The 15,291-nt window shown below is 39.8% G+C and overlaps 1 protein-coding gene across 1 annotated transcript in view; it reads right to left on the bottom strand.

Annotated features, from left to right (window-relative positions):
* LOC114364216 (uncharacterized) overlaps window positions 1-14,229 on the bottom strand; it is a 29,918-nt gene extending 15,689 nt beyond the window's left edge. The window contains exons 1-5 of the mRNA XM_028320239.1: window positions 13,943-14,229; window positions 3,270-3,437; window positions 2,324-2,501; window positions 1,001-1,149; window positions 284-386 (exon numbers count right to left, since the gene is read on the bottom strand). Coding sequence (XP_028176040.1) covers window positions 284-386; window positions 1,001-1,149; window positions 2,324-2,501; window positions 3,270-3,437; window positions 13,943-14,229 — 885 coding nt within the window. The remainder of the gene's footprint in view (window positions 1-283; window positions 387-1,000; window positions 1,150-2,323; window positions 2,502-3,269; window positions 3,438-13,942) is intronic.
* Between the last annotated feature and the right edge of the window lie 1,062 nt (window positions 14,230-15,291).

The raw sequence follows: 15,291 nt of genomic DNA, 5'->3' as shown, positions 1-15,291 counted from the left end.
TTATTCTGTTCTTTAACAGCAAACATTATAAATTAGTAAATTAATCTGGTTGTACTGGTATGGTCAGTTGGTCACCGGGTTTTTTTGCGAAGAGAATACGCTTTAGTATGATAAGATCAGTATTGTTTAATAAGCGTCAGTGATCCCTATCGTAAAACCCTTTATAAAGCACAACACAGTCATTGAAAATTTTCATTGCTTTTCGACCTTCCGATAAGTGAATAACGTTCAAATCATGATGTTCATGTATTGGACCCTATGAAGGCTTCAATTCGTGACTTACGGGATACATGGGAGCCCCATTCAGCTGCACCGAGTCCGCAAACCGGACCCTCGGAGGCCTAGCCCTCAGTCGCGCCCTCTTTGCCGCCGACAGCAACGCTGACCTGAAAAGTGAAAAAAGTTAAAAATACTTATTGCCAGATTAATAATACAGGGCAGAATTGCCTGCCCTGAGGAGGTAGGATTCACGATTTACAGATATTGGTAGGTGTACGGCTAAGCAGAAGTGTTAAGAATGCAATAAATCAAAATCGCTCAAGCTCCCGAGGACCTACCGGTAGGTCGGGTGACGTAATCGTGAAATTTACTTGGGCGGCGCGGACCTTCCGGAAGGTTCGTCCGTTCTTCCGTTCCGAGACGCCACGTCACTTTGAACGATATAGAAGTGATGTTTCCTTTGGCAATTATATTTTTTATATTCCCTTTTTCCCTTCTACAATAGATTCAAAATTGAATGGTACAGGAAGTCTGAAAGGTTTAGGTTTTCAGGATTTGTATTAGAACATTAGTTCCCAAACTTATTTGAGACGCGCCCCCCTATCGACCATACAAAAAAATCCGCGCCCCCCTCCTCCAGTCAAGATTATTTATTGGTCGTATCGTCTGGAATGCATTCTCTCAGCGGTTGCAGGTTTCTTACAGATGGCCCCGCTTTAAAGGTCTTTGCGCCCCCCACTTTGGGAACCTGTATTAGAATGTGTTGTGAAATACTATTAACCTCCTCATAGGGTTCCCGCTCCGTGCCGGCTGACACACGCGCAGCGTAACCTTGTCGGCGCACGCGCGCACCGCCGCGATCACGTGCTCACGCGCGGCAGAGCTCACGTCCTCGCCGTTCACGCAGAGGATCTGGTCGCCTGGTTCTAGCTGGAATGGGGATTAGGGATTATGAAGATGTAGTTAAGTGTAAGGTGAACGGACGATCTAGTGAGTCGCGGGAAGCGGGCAACGCAACATTGCAGTTATTTAAGGTAGGGTTTTTCAAAGTGGGGTACATTCGACTGCAGGGCATTCGGTGGCAGAATTAAAATGTCCAAAATTACTCCTAATATTGACTCCATTTGCGACAAGAAACAAGCACACCATCAGCATTAGCATCAATATTAAAAATACATTTTTCGTTGACACTTTATTTGTACCTTTTTTATTGAAATTAAAACCTAATTTTCTTCATCACTTTTATTATTTTCTTTGGTTTTAATTAACTGTCACCTGAAAACTTTAACAGGGGTTCGTGGAGCCGAAAGTTTGAGAAATCCTGCTTTAAGGAGGTGACGTGTAGTGTCTTTTTAACTATAAGTATGGGTAAAACTTTTAGCTAGTTTTTAGATTTTTAATAGGCGTGGAGGTTGATCGAAGCTCTATTGAGTGTCTTGGTAAGCAGTGCAAGCATCTGGTGGGCAGACCGTGTGAAAACCTTGGGGCTTGCTTTTGTCCAGTAGTGGAGGTCCTTTGGTTATAATGGTAGCGTGGTGATGTGTATTACAGTGTAGTGTCTCTTTTTTTTATCCACACATACATACTACACACTTCATATGAGAGAGTTAACGTAACATGAGCTCTAAAGGCTGGGTTGCACCATCCTATTTTAACTAAGTATAACAAAACATCAAAAATCTGTCAGACTCCATACAAAAACACCGGTTTTGTTTCTAAGTGTTTCTCCTGAACTAAAGAGACAATTTAAGTGTGGTTTTGATATTATCAACGTGCACCGCAGCTTGTATTAGCATCAGTAGATGCTCTAAAATGTAGAGAGTATGAAATACTCGCTGTGTTGATGGATGATCAATAGGTACACCGATAAGGCTTGGTTTTCAAAGGTTTTCAATTATATTCCTTTTTATGGTTGTTAGTATAAGGCAGTGTTTTTCAACCTGTGGGTCGCGACCCCTAATTATGCAAATGTTGTATGGATTGAAGTATTCGGTCCATACAAACATCTTTGCGACATTATAAAATGCATGAAAAAAAAATCGAACGGTCGGGGGGGTCGTGTCATGAAAAAGGTTGAAAAACACCGGTATAAGGGATAGTATACCTTGCCGACGCTAGGCGAGTTGTCGGTCACAAACCGGACCAGCACCGGCCTCTCGGACCCCGCCACGAAGCCGAAGCCCAGCTCGGGGTCTCGCTCCAAGACCACGTCCCGGGGGGCGGGGGGAGACTCGCACGAGCAGCCTTCGGGCGCCACGTACGTAGTCGTCTTGTTGACGTGACTGAAATTGAGAAAATGGGGGAGTTAATTTTTTGTCTAAATGAAATTGTCTTGGGTTATTATATCTCCTGCTTGCCTTTGTTAAGTACACCAAAGACAACAATACACAATATTAAAGACGCAAAATATTAAGCTTAACACTAGTTTAAAATATGGTGGCATTAATTCTTCCACTACCTTAAAGAAACTAGTTAACTATCAGTCCGAAAGTGTTTAGAATATGCACTTTTCGTACCTTATTAACGCAAACAGATAATAATAATATAATCTACTCATAACTATTGATCATGATCCTTTTGACGGAAGCATTAATGAGTCCTCTTAGTTCGTTTGGTTCTAGTGCGCTCAAAAATGGTTGATGAATTCAATCTTGGTGATAAACTCCCGTACACACACAACGCAACCCTCGTTGTGGGCCATGGCACCCGTAATGACGTGTAGTGCTTATATAAGATTTGTATAACCACAAGCTTATGGTACATTTGCAATCCTCTAAGTCAGGGTTTCCCAAACTATAGGTCGCGACCCAGTGGTGGGTCGCGAGCGAACATTGAATGGGCCCTGCCTGTAGAACGACACATCACCCTACCGATCCAACCGCTTGGGCAGCGGGCGAAATTTCCTGTAGGTGGGTCCCGGGTTTGGGAACTTGTATTAGATGAGTCGTAGCCCAGACAACTTTGGGAACCACTGCTCTAAGTTGTATGCATTTATTGATCTAGCTAGGACATACCATTCACACACAAATAAAAGAATAGTAGGTACTCACTTGATGTAGTAAGGCTTCCCATGGCTATCCATGGCCTGCTCCCAGCCATAGGGCAGGTCATCCTCGTCCTCCGCCTGGCTGCCGCTGCTGCCTTCCCTGCTGGATGGCCAGCTCTCCGCCGGCGGTAGCCAGCTCGCCGTCCGCGTGATATGGCTGGAACAAGAGATTCTTTATAAGTATGATTTGAGACATTATTATTTATGAATAGTGTGCACTTTAGTAATACAGATTTGGGCCTAGGAAAAGGCTTAGGCTGAGTTGCATCACCTTATGATAACCGTGACTATAACGACCCTTGTGTATTGTACGGATTTTGACAGAATTTGGACGTTTGTTAAAGTTAAAGTAAGATGGTGTAACCCAAGCCTTAACGTTTTTATTTTTTTGTAGACATGAATAGATTGTCCTATTTCGAAAGTTTATTTTGGGTAAGTCGATGGGCCTAAATTTTGCGAGTACCTATCGTAGTTTCGATGCGTAAAAAATAAAGCATTACTTGAGATCATGTAAAAAACGTGGATTTATTTAAAAATAATTACAAAATAAACGAGTCGTGGAAAATATTTATGCATTTTAGAGGTCGATTCGTAAGCGAGAAGAGAAACAAAAGAGTAACGATATTCAGCGATGAAAAAACAACGTAATTTTCTCGGTGGCCAGTGTCGCGCGGCCAAGGAGGTCACAAGCACAACAAGGTCCTAAAAATTAAATTACAAATTAGTTACTTGACGTTTAGTTATTTACAACTTTCTCCTCAGCTTTATTTATTAGGTTAGGTATCCTAACTTTAAAAGCGATGAAATTCTGTTTGAAATCCTGAAGAATATTCAGGAACTCTATAATTTACGTGTTTTATCGCCTAAACAATCACCCTAATGTATTGCCTTACGCCTAAAATGATTCCCAGCGCAATAAAAATACAATATTGCGCGAAGTTGCAAAGAATTGCGCGAATTTATTATAATGAGAGCCACGATAAGGCGGGGGAATGTAAACGTGTTTGTCCTGGAAGCCACAGTATAGTAAAAGTAAGTAGGTTCAAAGTCATAGATTAAAACAAAAACCATATTAAAACAAGAGAGACAGATCTCCAATATTAGAGTTGGCACCTAATTCAAAAAAGCTTTTTCTTGTACACATTTCAAAACAACTTTATTTAATCCTGTACTTTATCCTATTTAATTTTTAAGACGTTCATATGACATAAAGCAGAAAAAGATCGTCACTGTTGTCAGCTTAGTTCTCCATAGGTGTGAATGTACTTATCTTAATTTATTTATCGATATGTTTGGCCGGTCATCGAAACTTTTTAAAAATTCGAACAACACGAGTACATTTTTTATTTATTTTTCTTTTGAAATCGAATTTCGAATTCGGAACAATATTTTCGTGCGTTTGTTTTTACTGATTTTTAAGTACTGAGTCTACTGTTTCTCAGTATTGTGTGTACTTTTATCAGAAGGGTCCAGAGTCCGGGGAGTACAAAGTGCGAATTGCCCGTAGAATAGGTGCGGAAAAATACACCCTAAAAGGCTTCGAGTGGGTGTTGAAATTTTGAGCTGGGGACGTCCCAGCTCGCCTGGTTGTTTAAGCTGTAATGACGGTTAGGGGCAATTTGTGTAACATGCTTTGACAAGTCGTTTAATCTTGTAACTTTGCAGATTTTGTTTTTAAAGAATAATGAAAAATTTTGTAAAGAGAGTAAATGAGATAAACGGTTTTTAGAAGGACGGTGTCAGGCTGCCTGACGGATGGCCTAATAAAATCCTATTAAAGGTGAATGTTTCTTTATTAGATAGTTACTATTTACGTTCACTAAAATACATTATTACATTGTATCTCGCGACGTTTTCGCATTTGCCAAAGCTCAATCAGAGGGTTTAATGCGAGTTTACATCAAATGTTGTCACTAGTGAGCGCGTAAAAAAATTGTGATGGATTGTACAGCACCTCTAGCGGATACGTTCAAGAACTAAATTCTTCATAGATTTTTTAAACGCGCTCACTAGTGACGTTTGATGTAAACTCACACAGCCCTCAGGCCGAATATTTCACTAAAAAAGTTTAGCAACTTTAATAAACAAACTGACTTCAAATCAGCAAAAAGGTACCATAATAAAAACGTAGAAACAAGTAATAATTCTCAAGTTAGCAAGTCCGTAGTCGTCAATTTTCATTTTGTAATTTTGCATGAAAAATGATAGAACTTTGCAAAATTTTTCAGGCGATATTACCGCAAAATGTTTGCTTGCGTGTGCTCTTTATAACAATGGCGGCTTGATTTGGCAGTTTTTCTTCGATTAAGTTTATGTTGAGGAGGTTATGAGCAATGAAACTATTCATTAAGTTCGCTGGGGCTAGCTCTAACGCTGACAAAAAAAATATTTATGGCCAATGTTGAATATTATGATGCTTAAATATGAATAATTATGTACGGTGGTTAATACTTTACTATATTTAAAGTAACTAGGTAGCAGATTAATAGAATTTTAAAGTTAGCTAAGCGGTTGAATGAAAATAATAGTTAAACACGTACAATCTTCTTGAATAACACCTAACGAGTCGAAAATATGTTTGTTTGTTTCTTTTTAATTAGGGATTTGATGATAGCAAATAAGAAAAATTCGTTACAAAAAATAATTCTAAGCAAACCCGCGGGCTTAAATTGTCTACGGCGTGGTTCCGAATACTTTCCACGACAATTTCCATGGTTTATTCTTTATAGCACCGTTTTGCTTTCGGAGTTAGATAAAACTTTTCAAAACAAAATTGTCGCCACAATGACAGTTTCGAGTTTCCCCCCTTCCCCCCACTCGTGTTATTAAAATATATTTCCAGCGGTAAGCGCAAGATTCGGCTTTATCACGTAATGCTCGGCTTTCAGCGTAATGAATCCAACAATATTGCGAAAAAACGCGCTCGTGAAAAATAGCGTGGACGCCGCAAATGGGCGCTCGTATATTACACAGTTTAGGGTTGATACGTAACTAAAGACCTAACTTAGCGGCGTCTGGTTTGAGTTTAGTAAACCTATCACCTTTATTTAACCTTAATTCACCTTAATTTGACCCCACGTACTGGTTTTGGAAATAAGTATAATTTTAAGTTTCATAAAGTTCTCTTGTTGGACTTTTTTGATTCGTTGTTGACATCGATAGGTGGATAATCACTGTGGTTTCGTTTCCTTCCTTGTGATTCTAAGGAATCAATGGTACTGCTATTGGTCTATTTGTGAGCAATTTTAGTAGTTCACAAAATATACAATGTGGAGTCAGGGTAACAGTACCTACATACCAATATTATATCAACTACTTTCTAAACATCCTTTGGTTAAATAATCATAATAATAATTATGTATTTAGAAGACATCAATCAGCTACTCTAAATCATCATCATCATCATTACAGCCATAGGACGTCCACTGCTGAACATAGGCCTCCCTCAATGCTTTCCAAGTTACCCGGTTGGTAGCGGCCTGCGTCCAGTGCTTTCCTGCTACCTTTATGATGTCGTCGGTCCACCTTGTGGGTCGACGTCACTCGCTGCGTTTTCCGGTACGCGGCCTCCATTCCAGAACCTTGCTGCCCCATCGGCCGTCAATTCTGCGTACTATGTGCCCTGCCCATTGCCACTTCAGCTTGCTAATCCGTCGGGCTAGACCACATCCATACGATTTCTATTCTAAATACAAATTATAATTGTTTTAAGTATGATCTTTTATAAAACATATAAGTGGCAGCCCTAACATCGCCTCATTCATCAGTCTACACTTACAACATCATGTCAAAACAACCTACGTATTCTACGTTTACGTCTATAAATTAAGCATTGCTTTTATCAACCCAAAAATAGAATATTCTATGAAGTGTATAACTAAACAAGTATAACGCTCCAATAGAAACTGGCAGATTTTTAATGCATTATTATAAGAATCGACTCAAAGAAAGATTTAACTGCCTCAGTACCCTTGAAATTACCACATTTTCAATCAATCTTCTTCTTGTCGTGTCGACAACAAACCAATACAGTGTCAGCCCAAAACTCCGCCACAAGGGTGGCGATGTCAGTAGCCTTAATTAAATCTTCCTGTGCGTGCAGTTGTGTCTTCAATTAATGATGTGATGAGTTTAGTAACTATGAGTACACTATCAGCTAGTAATTATAAATACATTATCCACAAAGACGAAGCTCTAGGCCAGCTTCTAACCTGATGGAAAATGATGATCAGGTCGAAGGTGGAAGCGAATTTCACCCGGTATCCTCAGAGGAACTGGCTATTTTACCACCAACTGCCGGTACTCAACAGTAGCTTTACCATGAGTTTACATTAAAAGTCATCGCTAGCGAGTGCGTCAAAAAGATCTATGAAGATTTTTGTGCTTGCAAGTAACCACTAGGGGCGTTATACAATCTGTCATACATTTCATGTACATTTTTTACGCTACCGTTAGCGTGCACAGTGCACACCTTTTTTTTGAACAGACAGGACAGGTGACAGGAGGCAAACGAGCAGACGGATCACCTGATGGTAAGTGATTACCTACCGTCGCCCATAGACACCCGCAGACCCAGGGGCACCTAACGTAAGCACACAGTGCTGTAGAATATTAATATTCCTTTTGGCTTCATTTGTTACAAAAATAGCCAGTTTCTATAAGCACGATTTACCTGTTTGTTGTAACAAACACTTAATCAAACGTCGAGTTAATTTTATTCAACGGAAATCCGGGCCCTTGGAGGCAAACTTTGCTGAAGCTTGATTAGCACATTTATAACGTAAATGAGGCATCAACTCCCGCACAACTTGTAATGTTCCTGAAAATCAAAATACGGCGAGAATAAAGTGAAAATCATTACTCGTGTTCTTGATTATTGTGCATAACAACATGTCACTTTAAAATTAATATAGCCCGTAATGACATAGCCCGCAGAACAGAAACGCTATAAACAAGTGACAGTGGGCGGGGCACATAGCTCGTAGAACTGATGGCCGCTGGGGCAGAAAAGTTCTCGAGTGGCGACCACGAGCCGGAAGACGTAGTATGAGCAGGCCTCCCACTAGGTCAGTGGTTCCCAAACTTATTTAGTCTACTGCCCACTTTGATAATAAATTATTTTTAGCGCCCCCCATTTTTGTAGTCAAGAGTCGAGCTCAGTCGGTGTCTAAGAGTCCTTCTAGTAGATGACGCCTCCCAAGCCTCTACACAACGTCCCGATTTTTTTTTCTGGGTCTCTTACCGCCCCCCTTTAAGCCTGCAGCGCCCACAAGGGGGCGTTATCGCCCACTTTGGGAAAGACAGCACTAGGTGGACCGGTAAAGGACGATCTGGTGAAGGTCGCGGGAGGTGCCTGGATGCGGGTCGTTCTTTGTGGGAAAACCTTGGGGGAGGCCTTTGTCCAGCAGTGGACGTCTTTCGGCTGAAAACTGAGGTTTAATTTCTCTAACATTCTTCTTCTGCCTCGCCTGTCTAGTTTCAACATATAACACCTACGTACTTTCTGCGCATTCCTACATAGTTCATTTTGTGCTAAAATAAAATCCCACATAACTCATCACGATCTTAAAAAGTATTTCTTCAATAAACAACGTCTCGAAATTCTTTTTTGGTAAATAAGGGAATTCACACGAGTGGCCTAGATCCCGGGATTCCCGGTAATCCCGGGCGCCGTGACAGGCTACACACGAGACGATAATCCCGGATAATACAGAGAACGTGTCGTGACGGGCCAGCTAAACACGCGGGGAGTCTCCTGATCGGCTGTGCAGGGGACCAATGGCAGGTGACAATTAAACACATAAAATGAGTATCCTGGATACACAGAAATCGCGCCGTGCCGTGACAGGCTGGCTAATCAAGACCAGCGTCCATGGTAAGTCCATGGTACACAAGGAACGCTCCTTGCCGTGTGTGATAGGTCGGATAAATCTACGTATACAGAATCGGTAGACTAGAATCGTGATTAATTTAAGATGTTAAAAATATTGAGAAAAAAGAAGATCATACTTCTTTTTTGTCTTAAATTAAGATAAGATAAAATGTATGTAACGTTAATATCGGACGTTAAGAGATTATCTTTCTTCATAACTTTATCAGCTTCATATTTGCTTCGCTTTCAACATTTTCTGTTCACTAATTCGGGCAGAAAACCATTCGCTTGACTGATGGAAACGCCACGTGTCATTATGCCCACCATTTGCGCAATTCCGATAGCAATAAAGAATAAACGGATAAATAAATAAAGTAATTCCCTGGGTGTCCCGTGTCCCGCATTAGCCGCGTGACAATTTCATTAGCGGAGGTGTCGGCATTATCGGCCGCCGCATAAATCAGCCCGTCAGGGTAGGGTTGGGATACGATGTTACCGAGACAAAGTCGATACAATAACTGAAAGCGTTGTTTACACCTGACACAGGACCAAGTTGAAAATATATTTGACTATCACCCGAATTCACAAACGACGCGATGCTTGCTAAGTGAAGCAGCAAATCGAACGCACAGCGTTGAAATGAGCTCTGTGATTGATTCGTGTGTGACCCTGTGCGTCCACGCGCACTATGAGACCTCATAGTAATGTTTGTGAATACGGGCGTATTATGAGTCGATCTGATCGCAGCTTAATGAGTTCGTTCCAACGAAATATTGCCATACTACTCGTCACTAACTTGTTCTATGATAATAGACTTCAATCCCCTCGTTTAGGGGAAGACTACTTTGATATAGGCTCTATGAATGCTCAATTCATTGTGTTCGCGCCTTGCAGACGCGATGGAATTTTATAAATAAAACTCGGAAACTGCTTATTTCGTTGTATTCTTGAGACGTTACAATTTTGATGTTGTTCGATCGGAATCCAAAAGAGAAGTGATTTTATACAATGGTTCTCAATATAAAGTATTAACTGACAAAAGTTATGTGACATTTGCATTAGAAGTAGATTTTGCTATTAGAATATGACGAGGCGCGAGTAGGGCCGCAACATACTCCCCCCGGTTGAAGGCTCCAGCTCTTCAACTCTCGAAGTCTTCATCGCTGAGCAGCGGGCAGAGCCGCACTAAGGGCCGTCGGTAGCTGCCGGAGGTAGTCTTCACGTCAGCAACACGGACAATTCCATCAGGGCCAGGATACAATTTGGTTACTCGCCCAGCACGCCAACAGAGAGGTGGGAGAGATTCTTCTTCTCCAAAAATGTTGTAGTTTCTCCAACAGAGCGTAGCGCTGGAGTCGTTTTTCATCTTTAGTCTTCAGAGATGGTGACGGCAGCGCATTCAGTGGTCTTCCTGGTTAAGAAGTGCCCTGGGGAAAGGAAAAGGGAATTGTCAAGGGATGAAGTTAAAGGACACAAGGGAAGGCCATTTAGTATAGCTTCCACTTGTGCAAAGTATTGATTGAAATTTTCTAAACAGTTAAATGAGACGTGTCTATTACGTCTTAAANACAAAAGTAACATTTCGACAAGCGAGCACCGCGTCTCCTACGATTTGCAACACTCACTTTAGATTATTATGAATGTTGTACCTTGCACGCGTCGGCACCGAACGCACTGGCGCACAGTGCTCCGGGAGACAAGTCTGCCTTTTGTTGGCCAGATCGTTATCTCACTGCCACTAGGAGAATGTGCGAGCTAGCATGCACAATATTACGAATGCTCTCAAATGTAAAATTAGATAGATAATGTGATTAATAAATTAAGTTAATATGTAAATTGAATTGAATTTTGATAAGCTAGATGATAAATTAATAATTGAATTATTTTTATGGATTATAGATTGATTGCACTGTAGTTGATTGCCTATGCATAAATTAATAGAACCGCCAATTAGCCAGCCAAACTTAGAGTTTTGAAGTTTCGGTTTATTTTTCCCTAATGATTTTTGTTCACATATTAGAACATCCCAAAATAGATCTGCGCCTATTAAAAGATCTATAGGGCCTGGCTGAATAAAATCAGGGTCTGCTAATTTAATATTTTTGAGTAATTTTAATTGATTTAAATAAATTGGAGACTTTGGAAGAACTCCTGTGAGCTTGTCAAGAACAAAGCAATTAAGATTTGATTGGTAATTATGACGAGTGGATTTTAGTTTAACAACACAGCTTTCATTGACTGAGCTTGAGTTGTTTCCAATTCCAATGACATTGATGGAAGTTGGATTAGAATTTAATGATAGTTTTTGTTGCAATGATTTTGTAATGAAAGATGACTGACTGCCTGAATCCAATAAGGCTCGAACTAAAGTTGCCTTTTTAGTTACTGGATTCACGACTTCTATTTGGGCAGTAGTCAAAATGACATGACGTGTATTTTCTTCTTTAGAGAAGTTGACAATGGATTCCGATGGTTGTATTTGAGCATTGTTGGCTTTAGTGGCGTCAACTGAATGCAGTAGTGTATTATGTCGCTCGTTACACTGCCTACATGGACCCATACGACACTCGCGGGCCGGGTGTCCTTGACGTAAACAGTTTGAACATAATTTATATTTAGAAACGTCTGTTAACCTATCCTGTATTGATTTTGATTTAAAAATTGAACAGTCGAATATTTTATGATTTTGGTTGCAAATAATACAGACGTGTGAATTATTATTATTAGAATTTAAAGTTGCATTATGTGAATTTGTTTGAAAAGTNGTAAGAATATTTCGGCTGGCTGACCTCAGCGGGGAATAAAATATAGTAAGTTAACTCAATTACAGCTGCCAAATGAATTTGTATCTAAAATAAAATGAATAAACAAAAGTAACACTTGCGACAAGCGAGCATCGCGTCCCCTACGATTTGCAACACTCACTTTAGATATGAATGTTGTACCTTGCACGCGTCGGCACCGAACGCACTGGCGCACAGTGCTCCGGGAGACAAGTCTGCCTTTTGTTGGCCAGATCGTTATCTCACTGCCACTAGGAGAATATGCGAGCTAGCATGCACAATATCACGAATGCTCTCAAATGTAAAATTAGATAAATAATGTGATTAATTAATTTAATTTAATTGAATTTTGATAAAGAACATGATAAATTAATAATTGAGTTATTTTTACAGATTATAGATTGATTGCACTGTAGTTGATTGCCTATGCATAAATTAATAGAACCGTCAATTAACCAGCCAAACTAAGAGTTTTGAAGTTTCGGTTTATTTTTTCCTAATGATTTTTGTTGACATATTAGAACATCCCAAAATAGATCTGCGCCTATTAAAAGATCGATAGGGCCTGGCTGATTAAAATCAGGGTCTGCTAATTTAATATTTTTGGGTAATTTTAATTGGTTTAAATTAATTGGAGACTTTGGAAGAACTCCTGTGAGCTCGTCAAGAACAAAGCAATTTAGATTTGTTTGGTAATTATGACGAGTGGATTTTAGTTGAACAACACAGCCTTTATTGACTGAGCTTGAGTTGTTTCCAATTCCAATGACATTGATGGAAGTTGGATTAGAATTTAATGATAGTTTTTGTTGCAATGAATTTGTAATGAAAGATGACTGACTGCCTGAATCCAATAAGGCTCGAACTAAAGTTGCCTTTTTAGTTATTGGATTCGCGACTTCTATTAGGGCAGTAGTCAAAATGACATGTGTATTTTCTTCTTTAGAGAAGTTGACAATAGATTCCGATGGTTGTATTTGAGCATTGTTGGCTTTAGTGGCATCAACTGAATGCAATAGTGTGTTATGTCGCTCGTTACACTGCCTACATGGACCCATACGACACTCGCGGGCCGGGTGTCCTTGACGTAAACAGTTTGAACATAATTTATATTTAGAAACGTCTACTAACCTATCCTGTATTGATTTTGATTTAAAAATTGAACATTCGTATATTTTATGACTTTTCTTGCAAATAATACAGACGTGTGAATAATTATTGTTGGAATTTAAAGTTGCATTATGTGAATTTGTTTGAAATGATGATTTATTGCTATTAAAATTTGAATTTTGATTTGATTTTACGTAATTATTAGTGTTGTTAGAATTATTATTATATTGATTACGACTAGTAAATTCTAATATGTGTGCCCGGTCAATTAAAAACTGCTTAAATTGTTCTAAGGTGGGAACATCTCCTAAATTGCTACGTTGTTCTTCCCACTTTATGAGAGTATGGTTATGAAGTTTAGAGCAAATAAAAAATATAATTAATGTGTCCCAGTGCTCTGTGGGCTGACCTAGATTGGCTAGGGCACGCAAGTTTTTGGTGACATGATCTACTACAAATCGTAGGGAACTTTCAGTTTCGCGTGTCGATTGCTGCAAGTTGTACAATGATTTAAGGTGATGATTAATGAGTAGTCTTTTGTCATTATAACGCTGGTAAATTAATTGCCAAGCATCATTATAATTGGCAGAAGACACCTCAATATTTGAAATGACACGAGCTGCATCTCCCTCTAAATAGGAAATCAAATAGTGAAACTTTTGAATAGATGACAAGCGTTCATTGCTGTGAATTAAATTAGTGAAAGTGTCGCGGAACTCTAACCAGCGGAAATATGATCCGTCAAATTTGGCTATTTGGATTTGAGGTAGGCGAACACTAGAATCTGCGTCAAAAGATTGAGCCTCTAAAAATAAAGATTCGCGGCGTTTTTTGTCTTGACTTATTAATTTCGATTCACTTTGTTTATCTAAGAAACTCTTTGCCATAGCTATGCACAAAATGAAGTCTTGCTCAATGCGTTCACGCTCGTCCATCTCAAAATCCAAATTTTCAGAATTTATTAATTCGATCTGAGTTTGCAGCTCGTCGTATTTGGCCAACTGACCCTCGAACTTGCTGAGTTTAAGTGACAATTCAGCAATCTCAATGGTCGTCAGCGAGGGCTGCTTTGTAACTTTGTTTAAGTAATTTCTAAATCTAGCAATTTGCCCTTTAATTGAACTACGTTTTACTAATAAATCCTTTGACATCGAATGCCTCGATGCCAAATGCGGTGATAAAGTGGCTGGATCAGTCATTATTTGTTATTAATGTGTCAAATTACTAATAAAATATTGTTTTTAAATGTATATTGTGATATTGAAATGCGTTTAGTTAATAAATTATGAAAGTTTAATGAATTTACACGATAAAAAAAATATGCGAGGTAGTTCAAATCAAAATTACAAAGCCGCGCCTCAGAAAGACACAAATTTATAATAAAAAGAATACTATCTCACGCCCTCAGCCCCGACGGCAGCTAGGAAGCCGGTGTTGACGCGTTGAATCAGCTGATGTCCCGTTAGCCGGCTCGTTGAGGTCGGCCGCTGGCACAACTGAAATATTCGGCAAAAAAATACTAAAAACCGGGAAACTACTGGCGCGATACGTTATTGTGTTTAGGATTTGGCTTTAATTAGTTGAAAATAACAGAAATTACAATGATTTAACGATATTTTGAACAATGAATAAAAATTATGGGGTAGACACGATTTGCACAAGTGAAAGTTTTTACTAAATTGGATAGGATTTCGGAAATAAAAAAGGTTAGGAGTGGTTTAACAGTGTTGGGNCTTACCTAACCAACCATCCTTCTGGAAATTCCCATGGAGGTACCGCAGTAATCATAAAAAGCAACATTAAACACCACGAAAGAGAACACTTCAGTGAGGATTTCCTCCAGGCGACGTCGGTGACGGTTGAGATGAAGACGGGACCCCTTGCAGTATCAGCAATATACTGTCCACCTAGGCATAGCATCAAGCATGAAGACTTCAGCAAATTCTTCGATACACTCGGCCTACGCTTTATTGCAGGTGGAGACTGGAACGCCAAACACACGGCATGGGGCTCCCGCATGATACTCCCTCGTGGGCGACAGCTTTACATGGCTTTGATGAAGGAACAGATCCAGTGGCTCTCAGGCGGGCAACCAACTTATTGGCCGGCGGATACAAACAAAGTCCCTGATCTCCTGGACTTTTTTGTAATGAGAGGCATATCCAGAAACTACGCTACCGTTGAAAGCGTGGCTGATCTATCTTCCGACCACTCACCTGTTGTCATAAGTATCAGTGGTAACTTCGCACTCAACGTGAGTC

The sequence above is a fragment of the Ostrinia furnacalis genome, unplaced genomic scaffold, assembly GCF_004193835.3.
Source record: "Ostrinia furnacalis isolate ACB-3 unplaced genomic scaffold, ASM419383v2 OfSCF7365, whole genome shotgun sequence".
NCBI lineage: Eukaryota > Metazoa > Arthropoda > Insecta > Lepidoptera > Crambidae > Ostrinia > Ostrinia furnacalis.
This window is presented reverse-complemented; position numbering and strand designations above follow the sequence as displayed.